The sequence below is a fragment of the Leptopilina heterotoma genome, unplaced genomic scaffold (genome assembly GCF_015476425.1).
Source record: "Leptopilina heterotoma isolate Lh14 unplaced genomic scaffold, ASM1547642v1 Lhet_51, whole genome shotgun sequence".
Taxonomy (NCBI): domain Eukaryota; kingdom Metazoa; phylum Arthropoda; class Insecta; order Hymenoptera; family Figitidae; genus Leptopilina; species Leptopilina heterotoma.
The window spans coordinates 1,111,185-1,135,843 of NW_025111110.1; the positions used below are offsets into that span (position 1 = coordinate 1,111,185).

Sequence of the window (24,659 nt, forward strand, 5' to 3'; positions counted from 1 at the left end):
TTAAATTCTTCTCCGAAATTCAATTATTTTCAAAAATTTTTAATAAAATTCTTGGTAAAATTTCAATTATTTTCAAAAATTTTTCTGAATTTAATGTTCAAAAATTTTTATAAATTTCTCCGCAATAATTCAATGATTTTCAAAAGTAATAAAATTCTTCTTAGAAATTCAATTATTTTCCAAAAGTTTAATAAAATTCTTGGCAAAGTTTCAATTATTTTAAAATATAAATTTTTTTAAATTTAATTATTTTTATAAATCTTCTATTCTAATAATATTTTCCAAAAGAATTTTTATTTAAAAACAATTCTTATAAAATTCTACTCAATCATTTAATTACTTTCATAAATAATAAAAATTTCACAGAAATTCAATTATTTACAAATTTTTTTAATAAATTTCTCCGCAATATTTCAATGATTTTCAAAAGTCCTAAAATTCTTCTTAGAATAAATGTAATTATTCTTAAAAATTTTATTAAAATTTGTCGAAATAATTCAATTATTTAAAAATTTGTTGATAAAATTTCTTACAGGAATTGAATTTTAAGAAACATTCAATTATTCAATTAATTATTTTTTTTTGTATTTAAATAATTGAATTCTATTAGAATTTTGTAATAAAAATTAATTTAAAAATTAATTTGAGTTAAATTTTTAGATAATAATTGAATATTAAAAGCAACATAGCGTGAATTTTTAGAAATAATTGAAATTTGAAATTAATTTTTTTGAAAAAGTTTAATTGAATTTTTTTAATGTTATTTTAAGTTTTTATTTTATAATATATATTTAATTGAATAACTTATGAATAATTTAAATTTGTAAAATTAAATATTGTGAATAAATGGATTTTGAAAATTTTCGAAGAACTTTTTCGAAAATTATTAAAAATAATCGATTTAGAAAAGAATTTTAGTTGAAAAGTCTTGAAAATAATCATTGAATTGATTTTATCATTTGGTCATCTTTAACTATTACAAAACATGAAGAAATCGATCACTCCGAGTCGAAGACTCGGAGTTATCGATATTAATATTGAAAATTTTAATATTAAGTTATCGATATTAATTTTTTATAGTTATGAAAAAATTAATTTATACTTTTAAGTAAAATGTTCTCTTATTTGACTCGGACTAGTTATATTTTTGTCAGTAATTGGTTCGTAATTTTTCATTTTTTTCCGTAAAGTCCGTATTTTTAAATATTTTCATCAGTTCCAGACCTAGAATTAGTAAAAATAAAAAAATAATAATTAACTTAAATTTAAAAAATTATTAAAAATCAAAAAATTAAAAAACTTAGATTAAATAAATTATAAATGAATAATTACAAAGATTTTAAAGAATAATTTTATGCTGATAAACGAACGCAAATAGTTTTTACACGCGAGTCAGTCTCGATATAATTGTAAATGCGGAATTAGTCGGATGCATGGCGTGCATAATAAAAGGAGATCGATTGATCCGATTTAGAAAGGTCTTCAGGCTCTGACTATATGGTGAAATTGAATAAAAATAATGTTTTTCTTTTGGTACTTTTTTTTACATTTTCTCAAAAAAAAAGGAAGAAAAGTTTTGATTTACATAATTTTTTTTCTTGCAAAAAAAAGGAGAAAGAAAGTAATGGAGCACTTTTAAATGTAAATTTTTATTTGTTGTATATTAATTGAATTTTGAATGACATGAGAAACTTTTATAGGTCTTGATATAAACCTCAATGAAAAGCAGTTTTGGTTTTGAATTGGCTCGCTTTTTAACTCTGTTGTCTATTGTTGACGAAATTATAGTTCTGAAATTGTTGACACGCGTCATGGGCGTTCTGTTTTCGGTCCGTTTAAAAAAAAGGCCTCAGATTGCATTTTAGCTTGTGAATTGTACTTTTAAAGAAAACTATTTTTTTCGTTTATTCTTTTTTTAGATTCAATTTTTTTTAGTGTAGAAATTTTCAATGTAACGCATTTTTTATTAAATTATTAATTTATTAATTAGTCATTTCATTAAAATTTTTAGTTTTAATTTAATTATTTTCATAAATAATAAAATTTTTACAGTGATTAAATTTTATTCATATGAATAATAAAATTATTGTTGGGAATTCAATTATTTCCATAAATAATAACACTCATTGTAGAATTTCAATTATTTTTAATACAATTTTAATTGAATTTGTCAGAAAAATGTACCTAATTATTATTTTAAAATTTTATAAAAATTCTGTCAAAAGAATTTATTTAAAAATTCGTTAATAAAATTCTTTATGAGAATTCAATTTTAAGAAACATTCAACTATTCAATAAATGATTTATTTTTGTATTTAAATAATTTAATTCTAGTAGAATTTTCTAACAAAAATTGATTTAAAGAAGAATTTTAGTTAAACATTCTAGAAGATAATAATTGAATTGAAATAATGAAAATAAATTTGAAGAAATTACAGTAAAAATATTTTTATAAAATAAAATAATGATTTTAGCACTCGATCATCTTTAATAAATATAAAATATGAAAAAATCGATGATTCTGAGTCTTCGACTCAAAGTAATTGATTTTTTCATGTTTCATAAGAATTTTCTTCATAGTTTTTTAATTTTAAAAGATTTGAATTTGAAATTTTTGAAAATTTAAATTTCTATGGGAAAAGATTAGTTTGATTGAGTTTTTTTTATTAATTGATTCAAATATTATATTTTTTTGGATTAATTTTTTTCAAACCAAATAAGTATCTTTAAATTAATATACCAAATCATTCGTAATGATTTTAAAACAATTATCCTTTTATGGTTTATTTTAGTTTCTAATGGATTAATAAGCGTTGTAGATATTATTTTAGTTTATTTTTGTGTTAGAATTTATTTTTTTTAATATTTCGAACTACACTTTAAAAAAATAATAAAATTTTAGTTCCTTTTGAAGGAAAAGAAGTAAAATTTAGAATTTAAATTCCATTAGTCTACATTAACTCCTTAATTAAATATATGCAACTTTGAAATAATTTCTAGAGTCAATGCTAAACTATTTTTGCTTTATTTCTGTTTAACTCCTACTTTGGAGTAGATTTTTAACTCGAAAAACTTTACTATTGATGCCATTTACTCCCTTAATTTTTACAGTATCATTACGAAAATTAGGGTTTATATTGTAAGTGATACAATTCATATGGTTAATATTGTTATGTATATAATATTGGTATTAAAAATTTTATACAATAATTGAAATTTTTCTAGAAATTTTTTTATTTATGAAAATAATTAAATTTTTCTGAAGAATTTTATTATTTATGTACCTAAATAATTAAAATCCTGCGATTTTAAGAATAACATTTTAAATTCCGATTTTATAGCGTAAAAAGTAAAAATGTTGCTTTTTCACAAGTTTCATTATATTTATTTTGGATATTTTTATTTCGGATTTATAGTACTTTAGACTTTTTTTCTTAGATTTTTTTGTTCTGTAATCTTGTCATCTAGATAGTAAATATTGCAATCGAAGGTTCTAAATAATACAAGAATGATTGTAAAATGAAATTAGATGAATTAATCAAATTTCTGGTTTAAAATTAATCTTACAAGAGAGTAGAATTTGTTTGCTTTAAATTATAATCCGTCTTTTGCGCTTTCTCAAGGAACCGCATAAATAAATCAGGTATTTATTCTGTAACGCCAAAGAGAACATTTTTCCAACAGAAAATTAAAGAGAAAATAAACTCCCCCAAACGTTCATTTTTAAACTCTTTCTCTATAAAAATTAAGAGAAAAAATTGCAAACTTTTCTCCACAGTATCCCAACAAAAGACATTGATATATCTAAATCCAGCGCGAGGAAATAATCTTTTACGTATTCCATGACAAGGAAGAAACTTTTGCCAACGATATACATACATACATCTATATACAAGAAAGCAACTAGATATCTATAAAGCAGAAGGTGAATCCGCGAAGAGAGAAAACCACTTTCGCATTATCTTGAATTCTGTAACTGGATGCATGTGTGCATCCCAGATGATATACACTACACACACACACACACAAATAATATACTCTAGGACTTACATTAACATCAACATCTTCACTCATACACCTCTCTTTATTCTCCCAGCCTCTCAATACATATATATATATATATATATATATATATATATATATATATATATATATATAGGAGAGGATATCGTGTACAACGGTGGTATACGTTACAATCAAATCCCGAAAAAGGAAAAAGAATTAAAAAAGCTATCTGCCGCGAGATGATGAAAAAAAGGAGAAAAGAAGAAAAAAGGAGAAAGAGGATAGGAAAAAAAAACGTCACCGGTTGGTGGGTGGAATGATGACAAGGGTGATGGCAAAGGGACGAGGACGCAAAGAGAAAGAGAGAGAGAGAGTAAAGAAAATCGCTTGCAGGCTATTTTCCGGAGGAATTTTCATTGGATGGACGCCATTTTGTCTGTTAAGGGTAGCGAAGTAGTGAGCTCAATTGTGATTGGTTGTTGTCAGGGTAACGCTTCCCCGCGCGCTCCAATCCCAACACGATGTTCCACTCGGTGTTTTTGGGGGATGGTGACTCGCAGTTGTGCCGAAGGGGGTGAAGAAGGGGCGAAAGGGGGGGCGGTTGTCGTTTCGCCCCCATAGAGAATCCCTCCGCGCTTCTACCCCCAAGTCAGCAGGATAACTGCATTTCGCGGACAGAATCCCGCAAGAACTCACGGCGAGCGGTACCCCTATTCGGTGTGTGTCTCTCTCTCCTGATCCTCGACGTTTTCGTCAACGTTTGTCAATATATACATATATATATATACATAAACTGTAGAGTCTCTCGCTATATCGTCTCGTTTGTTATATATTCTCCATTCCTCTTTTGGATGTTCTCGGCATAACGTCATTTGGGTCCAATTATTTCGATATTTGAATTTTCAAGGCCGTTCGCGCGCGTTTTCCTTCCCCCCGAAAACAACCATTACGGATTACGAAATACTCTCTCTCTCTCTCTCTCTCTCTCTTACGCTCTCTCCTACGCCACCCACCGTAAGTACGAGGCGGGAGAGGAAACCCTAATTGGATTGACGAGGATAATCTCATTTGAATTTTCGAATCGGACCAGGCCAACCGCGACGCATCTAACGTGTCTCGTGGCGCTTCGATCTTATTTTGATTATTGGAATTATTATTTACCGGTTGCGGGTGAATATCTTCTTTCTTCTGCTTTTGCTTTTTGTTCTTCATTCGGAGAACCGCGTTGTTTTCGGGTCATTGGTTCCTTTGAGAGGGAGCGAAGTGAAGGTCACTCTGTGAAATTCGTGATTGATTTCGATGTTAAGGATTTTATTGTGAACTGCACTCAAAGTGAACTCTCTTGTTTGTGTGAAGCAATTTTTTTTGGGACATAGAAAAGAAGAGGAAATTGTTTGGTTGTTCTTCGGGATTAATTAATTCATCCGATTGATCAAGTGGAATACAGGACATAAGAAGAAAGGAAGGAAGGAAAAAAAGAGAAAATAAAGGGGGAAAAGGATGAAGTAACAAAAAAGAAGAAGAAACGAAATAAAGGAAGAGCGAACGAAAAAAACGAAAGAAAGAAAGTAGAAACTACAGCAGGAAGAGGAAACGGATAAAAGGAAGAAGAAGCGAAGAAACGGAAGAAGTAACGAAAAAAGGAGTTAATAACAAGACAGAAAAGGAGAAGTAACGAAACGTAGAAAGTTATAACAAGAAACAAGTGAAGAAAAAGGAAGGAAGAAGTTAAAAAAGAAGTAGCGAAAAAGAGGAATAATAACAAGATAAAAAGGAAGAAGCAAGGAAAGAAAGGAAATAACGACAAAAAAGAAAAGAAGTGACAAAAAAGGATATAATAACAAAAAAGAGAAGAAGAAGTGACGAAAAAGAAAGGAAGAAGTAGCGAGAAAGAAAGAAGTACCAAGAAAGGAATAATCCTTTCTTAAAAAATAACAAGAAAGAAAGTGTTAGAACAGAAAGGAAGTTACAGATAAAATAGTAACAGAAAACAAAGGAAGTAATAGAAAAAATAGAAACAGGAAAGAATAGAAAAGAATAAAAAATCATAAGAAAAAATAGAAGAAAATAAAAAGAATCATAAGAAAGAATAGAAGAGAATAAAAAAAAAACATAAGAAAGAATAGAAGTAGTAGTGAAAGAAAAAGAGGTAACAAATAAAAAGAAATAACAAAAAAGAAAAGAAGTAATGAAAAAAAGAATAAATAAAAAATAAAAGAAGAAGTAACAACTAAGAAAGGAAGGAAAGAAAGAAAACTAAGTAGCAAACCAAGAAACAAAAAAAAAACAAGTAACAACAAAGAAAAGAAGAAGAAGTGGTAAAAAGAAAAAGAAAGCACCAAGCGAGAAAAGCAAACCAAGAGAAATTAGTGTTCAGGTGAAAAAAATAGCCAAGAAGAGATGATTTTGTGAGAAAAGATAAAAGATATCTGAGTAGAAGAGATAATAAAAGAAAGGATTAAAGAAAAAAAAAGAAACAAAAATAAAAAACTTCAAGTATATAAAAATAAAAAACTTTATAGAAAATACTGAAGAACGAGGAGGAAAAAAAAAAGAAGAAAAAGGAGAAAACGGTGAAGAAAGGAACAAGAAAGAAAAAGGAGGAGAAAAATTAGAAGAAAAGGAGAAAAAGAAAAGAAATAAGAAAAGAATTACTGTACTGTTGAAAAAATAATTTAATGGTTAGAAACGAATCGTGAAGTGAAAATTTTAAAGAAGAAACATAATTTTTTTACTAAAAAACACTGTTTTTATTGCAAAAAAAAGGTGACTTTTGTAATCTACCTCTTCACTTCTAAAGCGAAGGAATATTTTATCTTCAATAAATAATAATAATAGATAAATTCTGTTTCATCAGAAGAAAAACAACAAGAACCTCAATAATTTCAACACAGTAATTGTAGTTGACAGTGAAGTAATTATTTCTTCTTCAACAATCATCAAATTACAATTTGATTGTAAAGTTAATTCCGAATTACAATTTGATTGTAAAGTTAATTCCGAATTACAATTTGATCGTAAAGTTAATTATAAATTACAGTTTGATTGTAAAGCTAATTACAAATTACAATTTGATTGTAAAGTTAATTACAAATTACAAACTCTCCTGACGGATTAATATCCTAATCATCAATCTTCACCGTCTAATTCTTAATCGTTTACAAATTGGTCCAACTGATCTGAGAACTTCATCACCTAATCTCGAGACAACTTGTTGTCATAATAATTTAGCATTATAAATAATAATATTCAAAAAATCTTAATATTTTCATTGAATACAGTGAATACAATTAAACAAATAAAATACATTTTCAAGTGAAAATGAGGATAAAAAGTCACCAGTTTCGGAGAAACTGACCCAACGCATTCTTGTGAAGAATGGAAGCGATTTGTTGAGTCGGAAACGTAAAAATAATTCTCGATTTGAGAAATTCTGAAATTCTGATAAAATTATTATTTTTCGTCAGGAGATTATTGAAGTGTTTAGAAAATAAAAAGGTGAATAATTCACTTCACAAATAGAGCTATTTGTGTATTATTATTTGTAGGACTTACTACTAAAATTACGGTTAAAGAAGATTAAAAACTTTTTTTACCGACATAAATAAATTTTTTAAAGAAGAGTATTGAAAGGAATTGAAAGAGGATTGAAGAGAATTGAAAAAGGATTGAAGAAAGTAGTGTGGATATTGGTTTTTTTTGTTTCGACGATGTATGATTAAAAGGAGGAATAATTAGAAGTGTGTAAATATTGCTAATCCATTTGGTAGACCTCGGCAAGGTCACCCCGGCATCATCCTGGCTAACGATTTATCGGGAAGTACCGGGCCGGGTGGCGGAGTTGGTTCCGTCGGTGGCACATCCGTCGGTAGTGGATCATCATTATCAACAACTGCATTGAGTTTAGATCATCAGCAATTCAATATATTCCCAGCGATATTCAGTAGGCAATTGAATTTTTCAGCGGCGGCCGCCGCTAATTGTGGACAGAATAAACTTATGGACGAATTGAGACCGAATCTTGGTTTATTGGGCGTTGGACTTGTGGAAAATGATACATTTCATTTGAATCATAATCAGGAGAAGAGAAAGTGTAGCAGTACAAGTTCAAATGAACAGGATTTTGGTCTTTATGGGGTGCATCAGGGTATTGAAGCGAGTCCACCGACGCCCGCCGCAACGCCTGGGAGAAATAGCGTTGGTTCTGCCAGTACTGTTGGTGAGTTTTAATCTTCTTTTTGGGTTTTTTTAAAATTATTTTTAGACTCAACGAAAAATAGTGGGAGGTGTCTTTATTGCAGACGAGGTTTTTTTTCGTTTTTTGGAACGAAAGTATTGGAAAGTTGTTGATGAAGGAATTTTCTCTTCGGGCAAGAATTTAAAAGGATTTTTTTCAAAATTAAACAAACTCATAGTTTTTCTGTAAGGATATCAAATTGAGACAAAAAACGAATCAAAAGTGTTGCGAGGCAACATTTTTGCTTCATTTTCTGTCTCAATTTGATATCCTTGGAAAAACTGTGCCTTACACTCCAGAAAGTAGTAAAATTTTAACTCCCAATTGGATTTTACAAACTTCGCAGTTCGCACCTTTTTGGAGTTAATGCAAAAGGAGTAAAATTTAGGGAGTTGAAATTTTACTCATCTATATTAACTCCTTTGCTAAATCACTGCAATATAACTCCAAAAGAAGTTAATGATAAACTCTTCTTCTTTTTTTACTTCGGATTATTTAACTCACTTTTGGAGTCAATTTTCGACTCGAAAAACTTTACTCCCAACTTATGATGCCATTTGCTCTTTAAATTTTTTGTAGTGTAAATAGAAGAGTAAAATCTTAACTCCAAGGTTTTTTTAATTTACTCATTTTCTTCATTTAAATTATTTTTATTTTTTACAGTTTTTTTTTGGAGTTATCGAGTGAATGACTCTTTACAGCCAAATTAGAAGAGTAAAATTTTTAACTCCGACAAGGATTTTGTTTATATAATTAATATTATTTATTTACTCCATAAACTATATTTTTAATCCCACCCTCCCTTTAAATTTTGTTTGTCTCTCTATTTGCACCAAAATTAACATGAATTGGAGAAATCATAAAAATAGAGATAGATGTGATAAAATTTGAAAAAAGAGAAAAAAAGTGGACAACGTGCCATCTCGAGATACACAAATTTTCCGGTTGTTGAGTCTTAAGTACATGACACGTGTACGTACACATTTGGTGGTACAGTGACAAGCCGGCACGACGTATTGACAAATGAGGCAGACATATGGTGCTACCTGTTCTATGGGCTATTATTATGTGCTCATGGGGGGATTAAGGGGACTTAGCACTAGGGGAACGCTAATGGGGTAGTGTAGCTCTGAGCCTTATAGGAATCACTCGAATCTGGCACCTCCAATACCCTCCCACTTCATATCAAAAAGGAAAGAAAGAGATGCGATTATATATTTCATTGTTTATTTAACACTTTCTCTCGAGTATCGCAAAACGTAAATTCGAAAACAAAGTCGAGAATTTACTTTTCATAATGAACATTCAAAACATTTGGAAAAATTTATGAGAATTTTGTTTACGGAAATTGTTTTTAACATTTTGGGGAAAAAATTGAAATTTGTTAATAATTATAATAAATTATTAATTAATAATTATTAAAAATTAATAATTAATAATTATTAATAATAATTATAACTTGTTACATTGGTAGGAATATCTCTAGTAAATGTTTATTTTTATTAAATATTGTTTTGCATCAATTATTCACTTTTATATTAAATATTTATTTAAAATTCATACAAATATGACAATAAGTATAACGAAAGCGCTTATTTAGAAAATTTAAAAGCAAATTGCCAATATTGAATGAAATGACAAATAAAATTATAAAATGAATGAATATTAATGACTGACACCTTTTTGCAATTCTAAATAAAACAAAACATTTATTGTCCTCGTATTAAATAATAGACTTATAATTTTGTTTCATTTCGCTTTTATATGTACACATATATAGGAAATAATAATGAACGAGAATAATGAATGCCTAATGAAATAATTTGTCAAAGTAAATATGAGAATATAATTTTTTTTAATTATTATTTTTTTTGTTTTTGAAACTCTAATTGAAAATAATGAAGAAAATTAGCTTGATTAAAAAGACTTGGAAAATTTTTTGATAAAATATTATTTTGAATTTTTTAATAAAATTATAATATTACTTTTTTGTATCTTCTTCTCGCCTTTTTAGTTTTGAATTTAATTTTCTGAAGCAGTATTTCATTACATGGTAATGAACATATCTGCATATTCATGAAAATGGTTCAATATATGAAGCAATGTAATGACGAGGAATTAATGCGCATGATGTGATTATCATGTATGAGAACGTTAGCGATTTGTGTGTATGATTTGACATTATGAAATGTCTTAATTACAATGATTTTGGCAAGAAAAATTTTTTATTAGAAGATTTAAATTTTTAAATTAATTGAGATTTTTGGAATAAAATAAATTCATTTTCTTGAAAATTTGTAATTTTTGAGAAAATAATTTTTAAAAATACATTTTTTTGTTTGAATAATGAAATTTTAAATACAAAAATAATTTTTATGAATATTAAATTTATTTGAATCTATTTTAATAGAGATATTTATTTTTGAATTCTTTTCAAATTTTTCTATATTCAGGGCTCGGATTGTGCGACTTTTTTTTGACCTTTTTTGACTTTTTTGTTAAAAAATGCGACTAATCGACATTTTCCAGATTTTTTCAGTAAAATGCGACTAATAGACTTTTTTTACATTTCTCAATTACTTTTTGACTTGAATTTTAAGTAGCAGAAATATTTTTTTTTGTAAATTATCTATTATTAGAACACTAAATAATAATCTTCGCATTTCATTCTTTCATTAATTCCGTCTGTCCACACTTTGTTTATTACATGCTTTTTTCTATAACAAATTTCTTTTGACTGATTTAAATTATGAAAATTTTTCTCTTTTTTATTTACAAAAATATTAAATAAATATTTTTTCTAGAAAGTTCTCAATTTTCATAAGGAAATGATTTGCATCATTTCTATTTCTTAATTACAATTGTTTGAATAAAATTTAAAGTTTTTTCAAAATAAAGGAAAAAATTGTTTATAAATTCTATTTGTCAATTACAAATTTTATATGAAATTGAAATTGAAACTTTTTAAATTTTTAGAAAATAAAGGAAAAAATTTTACTCAAAAAAATGTTCTGTTACATTTATTTACGAATTTCTTTTAAATTATTCGAAAAAATCAATAACTTCTTTTTTAAATAAATATTTAATCATTATTATTTTTCCATAAGAATTAAAATTCTTCACAACATTCAAATTCAATCCTCATTAAAATTCAACAACTTATAAAAAATTGTTATAAAACATGAAGAAATCGATCACTCCGAGTCTTCGACTCGGAGCAATCGATCTCTTCATGTTTTATAATAATTAAAGATGACCGAGTGATAAAATCATTATTTTATATTTTAAAAAAATTGTTACTGTAGGTAACTTCTTCAAAATTATTTTCATCATTTTAATTCAATCGCATTATTTTCTAGAATTTTTAATTATTTATTATGAAAATAATTCAATTCCTTAAAAAAAATTTTATTATTTATGAAAATAATGGAATTATTGCGAAGAAATTTATAAAAAATTTGTAAATAATTGAATTCCTGTAAAATTTTTATTATTTATGTAAATAATTAAATGATTGCGTAAAATTTTATTAAATTTTTTTTTAAATTAAAAAATAATAGAAAAAATAAATTTTTAAATAAATAATAATCAAATTGATTATTCAATTCACTTAAGTATTTTTTTGCTTTAGAAAATAATTATTACGATTAAAAATTATTTTTGTGTCTCATTGCAAATAAAAAAACTACAAATAAAATATTTGTCGAAACGTTAAAATTGTGTTTTTATTATTTTAATGTTTGACTTGGAGGATTGATAATTTTCTTGATATCTTATACAAATAAAATAATTTTCATAACAATATTTTGTCACATTCTACACTCAATTCTAATAAAACTCCATTAACATTTGGCCATTTCTTTACATTTTTTATAATTTCAATGATGATGATAAACAAAAAAAAATCGTTTTAAAAAATACATTAATAATTTTTGTTAGTCAATTATCTATTAGAGAATAATGAATATTTTATAGAAGTAATTTTTTTCGGCAAAAGAAATAGAAAATAATTAATTATGCATCTCAGTAGAAAATAATTATCGTAAATTTTTTTTTTTTTTGTGACAATGAGATAGGTAATTTTTCAATGAATTTCTTTCTTTTTTCGACTCTCATCTCGCGTCCTTACACTTTATCAGTGATTCGACGGAAATCCATATTATACGATCTGATTTTTCTTGAGTGCCTAGGACATGAACGTTTTTATTTCTGTCGCCATAGACTTTTTCCAGGAGATTTTTTTCTCTCCCAACTGCGGAAAATTATAAGACGAATCTTCTGTCTTCCGCCGTTCCGGGAGAGAGGAAATTACGCGCACGTTTATTAACGGAGGCAAGAAAATCGCGTGGGTGGGAAAAGCCCATCGACAAGGTACTTTTAATACCTCACTGAACTCGTAGAGTTAACTACGTTAATTTCTCATCCCTTCAGGCTCTCACTACTACCACCACCACCACTACCTCTTTAGCAAATGCTCGAGAAACTTTCTCTCTTTCTTCTTTTCGCCTCATCTTTTCCCCGTTCAACACTCTGCGAAAGCGCAATGTCGCAGTTTTTTTCATTTGCATTACAATTGCACTCTTCACGTGGAAAAGTTTATTTCTTCTTTTTTTATTTTTATTTATGGTAATTCCTGACCTTGACGATAAGGATCGGTATCGAAATATTTCATGTTGATCGTTGATGTAATGAAAAGAAATATTTATTTGATTTAAATAAATTATTATTTGTCTGTTATTAAATTTATTTAAATCAAGAAAACATTCGTTTATTTAAATCGAATAATTTTTATTGAAGTCTATTAAATTGTAGGTATTCAATTATTTTCAAAAGTAACAATTCTTCGCAAAAACTCAAAAAATTTTTAAAATTCCCATCAAAATTTCAATTATTTTTATAAATAATAAAATTCTTTGAAATTCAATTATTTTCTAAATTTTTAATCAAATTCTTGGCAAAATTTCAATTATTTTCAAAAAATTTCTTCAATTCAATGATTTTTAATACCTACTACTTTAATAACATTTTCCAAAAGAATTACATTATTAAAAAGAAATTTAAATAAAATTCTACGCAAACATTCAATTATTTTCATAAATAATAAAATTTTTTACAGGAATTCAATTATTTACAAATTTTTTGATAAATTTCTTCGCAATAATTCAATTATTTCTATAAATAATAAAATTTGTATTGAAATATTTTCGTAAATAATAAAATTCTTTTTAGGAATTCAATTATTTTCATAAATAATAAAATTCTTTTCAGGAATTCAATTATTTTCATAAATAATAAAACTCATTGTAGAATTTCAATTATTTTTAACGCAATTTTAATCGAATTTCTCGAAAAATGTAATTATTCTTAAAAATTTTATTAAAATTCGTCAAAAGAATTTAAAAAATTTGTTCATAAAATTTTTATGAGAATTTAATTTTAAGAAAGATTAAATTAATAAATTATTCATTTTTGTATTTAAATAATTGAATTCTCGTAGAATTTGCTAATAAAAATTGTTTTAAAAATGAATTTCAGTTAAAATTTTATAGATTATAATTAAATATTAAAAGCATTATGACGTGGATTTTTAGAAATAATTGAATTTTGAAAATGTTTCAAATTAAAATCCTTAAAAATCTGAATTTTTTACATATTTAACTAACAATTCTGTAGAATTAATTCTTTTGAAAAAGATTAATTGAATTTTTTTTTTGGAAATTATTAGAAGTTTTTATTTTCTAATATATATTTAATTGAAGAATTTACGAATAATTGAAATTTTGTAAAATTGAATTGTAAACAAATGAATTTGAAAATTCTCAAAGAACTTTTTTAAAAATTATTAAAAATAATGGATTTATAAAAGAATTTTAGTTAAAAACACTAGAAAAAATTGAATTTTGGAGAAGTTTCAAATTATTCCAGAAATATTCAATTATTTTCAAGAGTAATAAAATTCTTCTTACAAAGTTCAATTATTCTTACTAATAATAGAACTCATCGCAGAATTTCAATTATTTTTAATACAATTTTAATCGAATTTCTTAAAAGAATTCAATTATTCTTAAAACTTATATTAAAATTCGTGGAAAGAATTCAATTATTTAAAAATTTGTTGATAAAATTCTTTATGAGAGTTAAATTTTAAGAAATATTCAATTTATTATTTACTTTTGTATTTAAATAATGGAATTCTTGTAGAATTTTCTAATAAAAATTGATTTAAAAATGAATTTCAGTTAAAATTGTAGATTATAATTAGATATTAAAAGCAATATAACGTGAATTTTTAAAAATAATTGAGTTTTGAAATTAATTTCTTTGACAAAATTTATTTGGATTTTTTTTAATATTATTTAAAGTTTTTATTTTCTAATATACATTTCATTGAAGAATTTAGGAATAATTGAAATTTCGTATAAATGAATATTGTAAACAAATGGATTTGAAAATTGACAAAGAACTTTTTCGAAAATTATTAAATTATTATTAAATTTAGAAGACTTTATAGATAAATATATTTTTTCTGATTGCAAGTAATAAAAAACTGGTAAATGAGTAGAAAAAATGAAAAAAATGAAAACAAAAGTAGAAGTAAAAACGAAAAGAAAATTAGTAAAACAAAAATAAAAACAGAAATAGAATCAAAATAATAAAAATCAAAAAATATTTTATCGTAAAAAGGATATCGTCAAATTGAAAGTGAAGAAAAATAGAATACAAACGTAATTTATTGTAAAAATCAAAAATATGCGTTATTGTTCTTAAAATTGTATTTACTACAACTTTTTTTAAATTCTCTTTTTGTTTTTTGCTTATTTTACTTCTGTGTTGTATAGAAAAAAAATATTTGTACTTTTTTATTTTTATTAAAAATTACGCTATTACTTATTTTATCTTTTTCTTTTTTATTTAAGTTTCTCTCTTATTGATAGCTTTTTATTATTCACGATATATTTTTATTATTTGATTCGATTTTACTTTCATTATTTCTCGTCTTTTTTCATATTATTTATTATATTTATTACACATACGTATCGATTTTTTATTCCATTTTCTACTCCTCGGGTTTTAATATTTTCACTATTATTATTATTACTATTCACTGAGAAAAATTGTATTTAATTCGAATAACCGATTATTTTTCTTTTATCAGCTAAATATTGATTTGTATTAAATAATTTTTAGTCAAGTCAATTAAATTATATTAGCTTCAAATGCTAAAATTATTGGTTCAATTATAATTTAATGGAATAAATAAAAATTATTTGGTTCAAGTAAATATTTATTTGATAATAGACAAGTAATGGGTTACTTGAATCAAATAAATTTTTTCATTATTCATTTATTTATTTATCAAACTTTTACGTTCGAAAAATATTTCAGACAATTGATAATAAAACATTCTGACATCTTATTTTTGAAAGGCAAATAGCGATTTTGTAACATTTCTCTATCGTTTTCCGTTTGAATTTTTGTAGCATTTAATGAGGATAGATGTGTGAAAAAGAAAGTTTGTTCTTTTTTCCTAATTTGAAATACTCGATTTAGTGGAAGAAAAATGTGACAAAATCTCTAATGATTGTAATCCTGGACAGATGCGAGTGGCGAGTGGCCAATTGACAGCTGGTAGCTTTTACGGTAATGTCAAAAGGCTTAATGTCCGAACTTTGGTTAAAATCATCTCTAATTATTTTCATCCTTTTCTGTCCAGGTGCTCTTTAGCATTGGTCAGTTTCCTTTCAAAGTTTCTATAAAATTAGTATTTAGATTTTTCGTATCTATTATAGTGAGTGATGGTAATAGTGCGGTTATTTCGAAAGTTTGCGTCTCTTTCACTCCTTTTCGAATACTTTTTATTTTATTTTTTTTATTTCTTTGTCTTTATTGTTTACTTTATTCAAACAATTTTTATGATTTTTACTTTATTTTGATTTCAATTTTTATATTTTTATATTTCTCATATTTATTTATTTTTCATATTTTCTTACTTTTTTATATTTATTTACTTCTTGTATTAATTTATTTTTTTATATTTACTTATCTTTTATATTTACTTCTTGTATTAATTTTTTGTTTATATTTACTTACTTTTTATATTTATTTATTTTGTGTACTAATTTATTTTTATTTCCTTTCTATTTATGATTTATTTCCTTTCTATTTATGATTATTTACTTCTTGTACTAATTTAATTTTTAATTTACTTTTTTTATATTTAGTTACTTTTTGTATTTATTTACTTCCTGTATTAACTTCTTTTTTGTATTTATTCACTTCTTGTATTAACTTCTTTTTTATATTTACTTTATTTTTAAATTTATTTACTTATATTTATATTTACTTGTATTTATTTTTATATTTTCTTACTATTTATGTTTATATTTACCTCTTGTATTAATTTATTTTTTTATATTTTCTTACTTTTTATATTTATTTCTTGCATTTATTTATTTTTTATATTTTACTTTTTATATTTATTTACTTGTATATTAATTTATTTTTTGTTAGTTATTTATTTCTTGTATTTACTTGCTCTCTAACTTTATTTACTTTTTATATTTACTTATTTTTCTTGCTCCCAGAGGAAGTATTTTATATTTATTTACATTCTATGTTAATTTATTTTCTATTTTATTTTTATTTAAAAAAAACTTGTGGGAAATGTCCAGAAAAAAAGTTACATTTAAACATTTAAAATTTTAATTAAATAAATAAATGGAAAGAAATTGTGAAATTGTAATTATAATTCTAATTATAGTTATATGATTAATTACTCGGTAGTATTTAGATAATAAATTTTTGACTATTTGGGAAAAATATTTTACATTGACAATAAAATATTTTGCTGTCTGAAAAAAATGTTTTTTTTTTGTTTAAAGAAAATATTTGCTTATTGCAAAAAATATGTATTTTCGTTAAATAGGTAAATGTAACAAGAAAAAAGACCTTCTCATTTTTTTTATGAAAATGTAATAAAAGAAATGAAAATTGAAATGAGACGGGGAAGAAAATTCATGTAAGATTCGATTGATAAGAAATTTCTAAAGGATCATTAGGAATGAAGAATTATTGCGATAATTGAGTGATAGAAGAATTAATGAAAAATAAGGACACGCGCGACGAGTGATGCTGACTGATAAAGTTTAAACTGTCACTTGATTTTCTTGAACGAACTTGACCGAGTTTCCTCTCGTTCACTGGGTAATGGGGGAAGGTATGTAAAGTGGACAGCATTCATCCTTGAACATTGAATCAGCATGTAACATGATTAGGTCATTAACGCTCTAACCAAGTTAGCATAGTGCGAGGGACTTCGCTGGCTACGGTTACCTCGTCGCTTACTCCGTTCATAAAGCTGGGTGCGAGCTACAGTCTATGACTTCCCGATGACATTCCCAAACGGGAATCCTAATTGTTCTTCTTTAGCCTTTACTCATCCCTTATATCGAATTCTTGCCAAATTAAATACATTTCAAAAGAGAATTCAATTTGAAATTTTCTTTCCAATTCTTTGGGTGGAGTAATTTTAACCATTTTAACTAAGATGTGGATTTGAATGTATATATTGAGACTGAGTTTGCAAAAATTTTTTTTGCTGGAGGAAATATTGAGAAACTTTAATATAACAATTAAAATTTTTTCCATCATTTTTGTTTTTTGTTTATTTTTGTATTAATTTTTTTTTATTTTTTATTCGGGTTTCTATTCTTCGTTGTGGTTTATTATGTTTTTATTTCATCTGTTTTTGTGTTTTTCTGCGTCTTTATTTTATATATTTTATTTATTTCTATATTTATTTTTGTTTTTTATTTTATTCGTTTTTATATACCTATTTATTTCATTCTGTATTTACTTTTGTTTTAAATTTTATTCGTTTTGTATTGTATTTTATTTTTTTTTTTATTTTATTTGGTTTTGTATTTATTTTTGTTTGTTATTTTGCTCAATTCAATGATTTCCAATATCTACTATTTTAATAAAATTTTTCAAAAGAATTCAATTATTTAAAAAAAAATATTGATAAAATTCTAAGCAAACATTAAATTATTTTCATAATTAATAAAAATTTCACAGGAATTCAACTATTTGCAATTTTTTTTTTATTTTCATTATTTTTATTTTTATTTTATTTTATATTTTTATTTTTCATTATTTTTATTTTTTTTTATTTTCATAAATAATAAAAATTTCACAGGAATTCAACTATTTACAAATTTTTTATAAATTTATGTTGATTTATGTTGATAAAATTCTTTATGATAATTCAATTTAAAGAAACATTCATTTATTCAGTAAATTATTAATTTTTGTATTTAAATAATTTAATTCTCGTAGAATTTTGCAATAAAAATTGAATTAAAAATTAATGTTAATGAATATATTATAAAAGCATTATAGGATGGATTTTTAAAAATAATTGATAATTGAATTCTTTCGAAGAATTTTAATAAAATTTTTAAAAATCATTACATTTTTCGAAGAATTTACTTAAAATTGTATTAAAAATAATTGAAAACCTGTGAAGAATTTTATTAATTTATAAAAGTAATTGATTTCTTGCTACAAATTTTATCAAATTTTTTTTTAAATAATTGAAATAATGTAAAAGAATCTTATTATTTATGAAAATAATTGAATTCTTTTGAGAACTTTTATTAAAATAGTAAATTTTGATAATATTTAAATTTCAACGAAGATTTGCACTATAATTATTCGTAAAATGTAATTAAATTCTTTTAAAAAATTTCAAAAAAAAAATTCAATTTTTCGAGGATTTTATTATAAATTGTATTAAAGATTTCAATTATTTTTAATACAATTTATAATAAAATCCTAGAAAAAAGGAATTTTTTTCTGAAATTTTTTGAAAGAATTTATAACGAATTTTATTAAATTTTTTTTAAATAATTGAATTCATGTGGTTTTTTGAAGATAATTTCATTTCTCGAGAAATTTATTTAAAATTGTTTTAAAAATAATTGATACCCTGTGAAGAATTTGATTATTTATGAAAATAATTGTATTCTTGCAACGAATTATATTATAATTTTTGTAAATAATTTAATTTTTTTTTCGAAAAATTTTATGGAAATCTAAATTTTTATAAAACATGAAGATATGAATTACTCCGAGTCGAAGACTCGGAGTAAATCTTTTAATTATCTAATAATTTTGAGAGTGAATCATAATATTCTTTACGGTAAGGGAAAAAGTTAAAATTTTGTCTGTAAATCAGGGAAAAGTCATCGAAAAACAAAATTAATTTCTTGTGGCAACCCTGATTTATAAAAAATTTTTTTTTGTATTTTGAAACTTAGAATATTTCAATAAATTCAATAGAGAAATATTTTATTTTCTATATTTAAAAGTAAACTTTGATCAATAATGATGAATGGAGAATTTTTTGATTATAAAATATTCGTCTATATTGAATAAATAAGTTTAAAAAGTTATTAAATATTAAATTAAATAATTAAATAAATTTAATAAATTAATGAAAAAATGAAAATAAGTAAACAAATAGATAAAAAATCAGAAATGGAAAGATTAAAAACACAGGAGTTTTTTTTTAAACTTCAGGACAAAGATTTTTCGCATTGTAACCTTTTTTATATTGAATTAAAAAGGAATTGTTTACAGAAAACATTGAGTGGGTTTTTTTATTGGTTTCAGGAATCGAAGGAGCCTTCAAAAAATTAAAACCGGAACCCTGCGCCTCAAGCCCACACATTGGTCACACCCCTACTACCGCAAGTTGTCCTACCCCAGCCCGGCGGCGGCATAGAACCACTTTTACCCAGGTTGGTTTTATTATTTTTACAAAAAGGAAATTTTAAGGAAGCCATGAAATTTTAATAAGAGATGGTAAACCTTCTTTTATTTCTTATTATTTATTTATTCTTTCATCTCAAAAAATTACGAGTCGTTTACATGAATAAAAAAAAAATAGAAAATTGTATACAAATTTATTTTTATTATTTTTTCGTCTAAAGTAGAAAATACGAAATTTTTCTATATTCTTTATATTGCTTTTTTTAAATATTATTTTTAAATTATTGTCCTTATATTATTATTTTTATGTTACATTTTTATTAATTTTATGTTACGTAATTATTATTATATTTTCGTTTTCAAAAACAAAATTTATTTTGACGATTCAAAATGCCTGGAATAAAATTTTACATCGCAAGAAAGCAAAGCATTAAAGTCTCTCTGAGTTTATGCGTTCTATATTGAATTAGGCTTTGAAAGCAAAAAATAGAAAAATAAAAAAAAAATAATAATATAAAAATTCTTTTCATTTGCAAAATATGTTCTATTTTCTAATTTTTATTAAAATTTTTACAAAGTACAAAAATAATATTACTAAGTATAAAAATAATAAATTTCTAAAATTGATAAACAAAATTTAATCAAAAACTAATTGGAGTAAATTAGGTACAAATGAAAATTAGAGTTTAATAAAAACTGTTCGACGATTAAAAATTGTTTTTCAATATAAAAAGAACAAGTTGTAAATCCAGATGTTCATAACATGAACATTTTGCTTCCTCTTTACGATCAGCAAAAAAAATTTGCTTCCTCGTGGAGGAAGCATTAACAATAAGAATATTTAATTTTTAAATAACTTTTAATACAATTTAACATTCATAAAATAAAGTGCATTCGTCTTAATAGAAAGAATAAAATTTTCTTAAACAGTAATATGAATCTAAATAAATAAAAAAAATTTTAGTAAAAAAGTGAATTTTTCAAATTTGATTGTAATTAATTCTATATTTTTCAATAGATTATATACTTTATATACATCAATCGATTCGTCTTGATGCAAAGAATAAGATTTTTGATTTATTTTTCAATAAATAATAACATTTTATTGTACAGCAACATGATTTTTAAGAAAAAATGAATTTCTATTAAAAGTGCAAATTTTTTGTCTATAATTGGTTTTAATTCTATAAATTTAAATACAATATATACTTTATATATACCAATCGATCCGTCTTGGTGCAAAGAATAAGATTTTAGAAATAAATGAGTAAGATTTTCTTATACGGCAACATAATTTTGCGGAAAGCACTCATTTTTTGATAAAAACGCGAATTTTTCAGCTTTAATTGTGATTAACTCTGCAAATTCTCATACAATTTATACTTTTTATATACCAATCGATTCGTCTTGATGCAAAGAATAAGATTTTATTATTTATTAACTTCAATAACCAACTTAAAAAAAATTTTTTGAAAAAAAATTTTTTTTAGAAAAAAGCCAAAAAAAATTTTTTTTTGAGAATTTTTTAAAGTCTATCAATCCATTTCGAGATATTTTTAGGATAAACATACCTGGTAAATTTTAGCCAAATTCGTTAAAACCTCTTTGAGTTATCGTGTTCACAAAAATCGGGATCCACACACACACACACACACACACACACACACACACATACATACATCCGGACAATTGTTCAGGGTCTTATATAACATAGTCCCATATAGAAGAAAATTTGTTAAAAGGATTTTTAAAAATTTTGTAAATTAAACGACTACAAAGCTTCCTCACGAGGAAGCAAAATTAGATTATCAAATTAGAAAATTAGAAATTACATTGAATTCCCGCATAAAAGTATTATTAATTATTTAATTATTAAAGTCTCTAGATTCAATGTTTAATTATAAATAATTATAAATAATTAGAAATAATTAATTTTCCCGGAAATAATTAAAATTTCAAATTCTCAATAATTAATTTTACTTTTCCTTGACATTATTTTCCATTTTCGAGAACAAACAATAAATCGTCATTAAATGACAAATAGAAACAGAAAAACAGTTTGATTTTCGTGAATATTGTGCGAATCGAAAAAGAATGACAAAATCAATTCGGAAAATTTTACAATTTACAAAAGAGACGCGTAGTGGCAATGTAAAATTTTCTATTGGAAATTGTGTGTTTTTTTCGAAAATAAAACGAAAAACAAAAAAAAAAAAAAAAAAAAAAGCAATAACAATCGAAATATATGGAATAAAAGGGAAGAGAAAAATAATTTTATTATCTGTTTTTGAAACAAAAATTAGGAAATAATATTGAGAAATAATTTTGAAAGTAATACGCCTATTTTATTTCTCACAATGAATCATTTGTTCTGGATATTTCATTAGCCTATTCCCAGGGTGTTATTTGAGTATTACTGTATTTTCCCTTGACCATTACCGGACTGGTATTTTAGTGCTGTTTCGAATTGTTTCGTAGGAGCAGCTAGCGGAATTGGAATCGGCGTTTGCGAAATCCCATTACCCGGATATATACTGCAGAGAGGAATTAGCGAGGAGCACGAAATTGAACGAAGCCAGAATTCAAGTGAGTATAAAAGATTGTTAAAGACAAAGTTATTTTGTCATTATTTCAAAATAATTAGAAAATATTTTTTTTTTTCACTTTTATTGCATTATACGCGATATTTTTACTCATTTTTTATATATTTTTTTCGATTTTGAAAACTTAGGGAATTTTATACTCATAGTTTTTCTAAGGATATTTTGTTTCTGCTAAAAGAAACAAAATATATTTTTAACTTTGCCATTTTGAATATTTTTCTTAGAAAATGTTTTTCTAACTAAGAGTGAAATTTTATAAAGAGAATCTGACAAATAATTGTGTTAAATTTAATATAGTTTTGTATTTTTTATTTTTGAAGTTTAAACAATAATTGAGAGTCCCGATTAAAGAAGTGGTTATATTTTTTAAGACTCAAAAATTTCGACCTCTAAATAAAAAGAATATTCTTAATTTCTAGTAAGCATTTCGTATTTGTAAAAGCATTACGAGAATCTACCTCTAAAAATTAATTTTTAATTTTTTTATGGGCCAACAATTTTGAGCTAAAAATAAATGATAACTGATTCTTTGATCGGGACCTTCAATTTAAATATTAACTAAATTTTGATAAGTGGGTAAGGAATTTAATTTTTACATTTTAGACTAAAAATTATTAATTTATAATTATTTTAGTTTTTTTTATTTTTTACGAGTAATCAAAAATTCCATGTGAATAGAAATTGCAATTTTATCAATAAAAAACGATGTAAAAATAACAGAATAATTTTTACATAAATGATTATTATTGACAAAATTGTAATTTTTATCCAAATGGAATTTTGGATCGTAGAAAATGTTAGAAATCGAATTGTTTGTTTTTTTTCACAGAAAAACCGAATTTAATAATTTTAATATAATTGTTTTTATTAAAAAAAAGAATGTGAAAGTATAAAGTTGAATAATTTTTGTTTTCACTTTCCGACGGATTCTTCCTGAAGAATAAAATATACAAAAAAAAAAGATAAATTCCTACAAATGTTTGTCATTTTTTATTCAATCTTTAGCAAAAAAAAAAATGTTCAACAACTGAATAAAAAAATTAGCAATAAAAATAAAGAATCATAAATGTTGACTAGTTTTAGTCATTTTTCACTAAAACTTAAGCAAAAAAATTGCAACTTTTTTCGATTAATTATGTAAAAAGTATAATCACTTTTTATGTAATTATTAAAAAAAAAAAAAATTAAGTATAATTTGGGAGAGAAGTATTTTCTTTTTTTTTATTTCAAATGTAATAACTTAAATGATTTATATATTAAAAAGATTTAATAAACATATTTAATAAATACAGAAAAATATATTAATAAATTAATAAATTACGTAAAATAGATAACGAATATTACATTCCTGTGAAGAGAGTAAGCAGAAATAATACACTGAAAGAAAATAATTTCAAAAGTTTATAAATAATTTTATAAAAATTATTTTTTTAATTAATGGTCAATTTGTTAAGAAGCAAACTTTAAATGTAAAAAGTTTTAATTTAAAAAAATCTTTATAAAATTTAGTAAAGTTTTATTTTTTATTAAAATTTATAAAAAAAAATATTCACTACCTATTTAGAATATTTCAAACATTATATTTCAAATTTTAAACTTCATTAAAACAATGAACAATTTTACACAATTTTCAATGAGTTTTAGAATATTTTTAAACTAAAATTTCGTTTTATGATTTTAATAAATTTTTTATATCCGAATTTTTATTCAGTTCGTTTATTTATTTTATCTTTTAATTGCAGAATACTTTCATAGAATTTAATAACTATTTTTCCATCACTGTAGAATGTAATATTTACAATAAAAAGTGGAAGTATAAAAGAAATTCTTTCCGTAGAAAAATTAATAGAAATTCAAATTTTTGATATGTTCTTTATTTTTATTTCTCTCCTTTTAATAAATTTCGAACAAATTTTATTATTTTCCATGATTCTGAATGTTTTACCATTAGACGTATGCCGTTAGTTATGTAAATTAGAGGAGAAAAAAATATCTTTACATATTAGATAGGTAAAAATTTTGTTTTTGAATTTTTTTTT

The 24,659-nt window shown here is 23.9% G+C and overlaps 1 protein-coding gene across 1 annotated transcript in view; it reads left to right on the forward strand.

Moving 5' to 3' along the window:
- Positions 1 to 6,654: 6,654 nt before the first annotated feature.
- LOC122507712 (homeobox protein unc-42-like) overlaps positions 6,655 to 24,659 on the forward strand; it is a 44,766-nt gene continuing 26,761 nt past the window's right edge. The window contains exons 1-3 of the mRNA XM_043620568.1: positions 6,655 to 8,224; positions 19,919 to 20,046; positions 22,496 to 22,603. Coding sequence (XP_043476503.1) covers positions 8,005 to 8,224; positions 19,919 to 20,046; positions 22,496 to 22,603 — 456 coding nt within the window. The 5' untranslated portion in view covers positions 6,655 to 8,004. The remainder of the gene's footprint in view (positions 8,225 to 19,918; positions 20,047 to 22,495; positions 22,604 to 24,659) is intronic.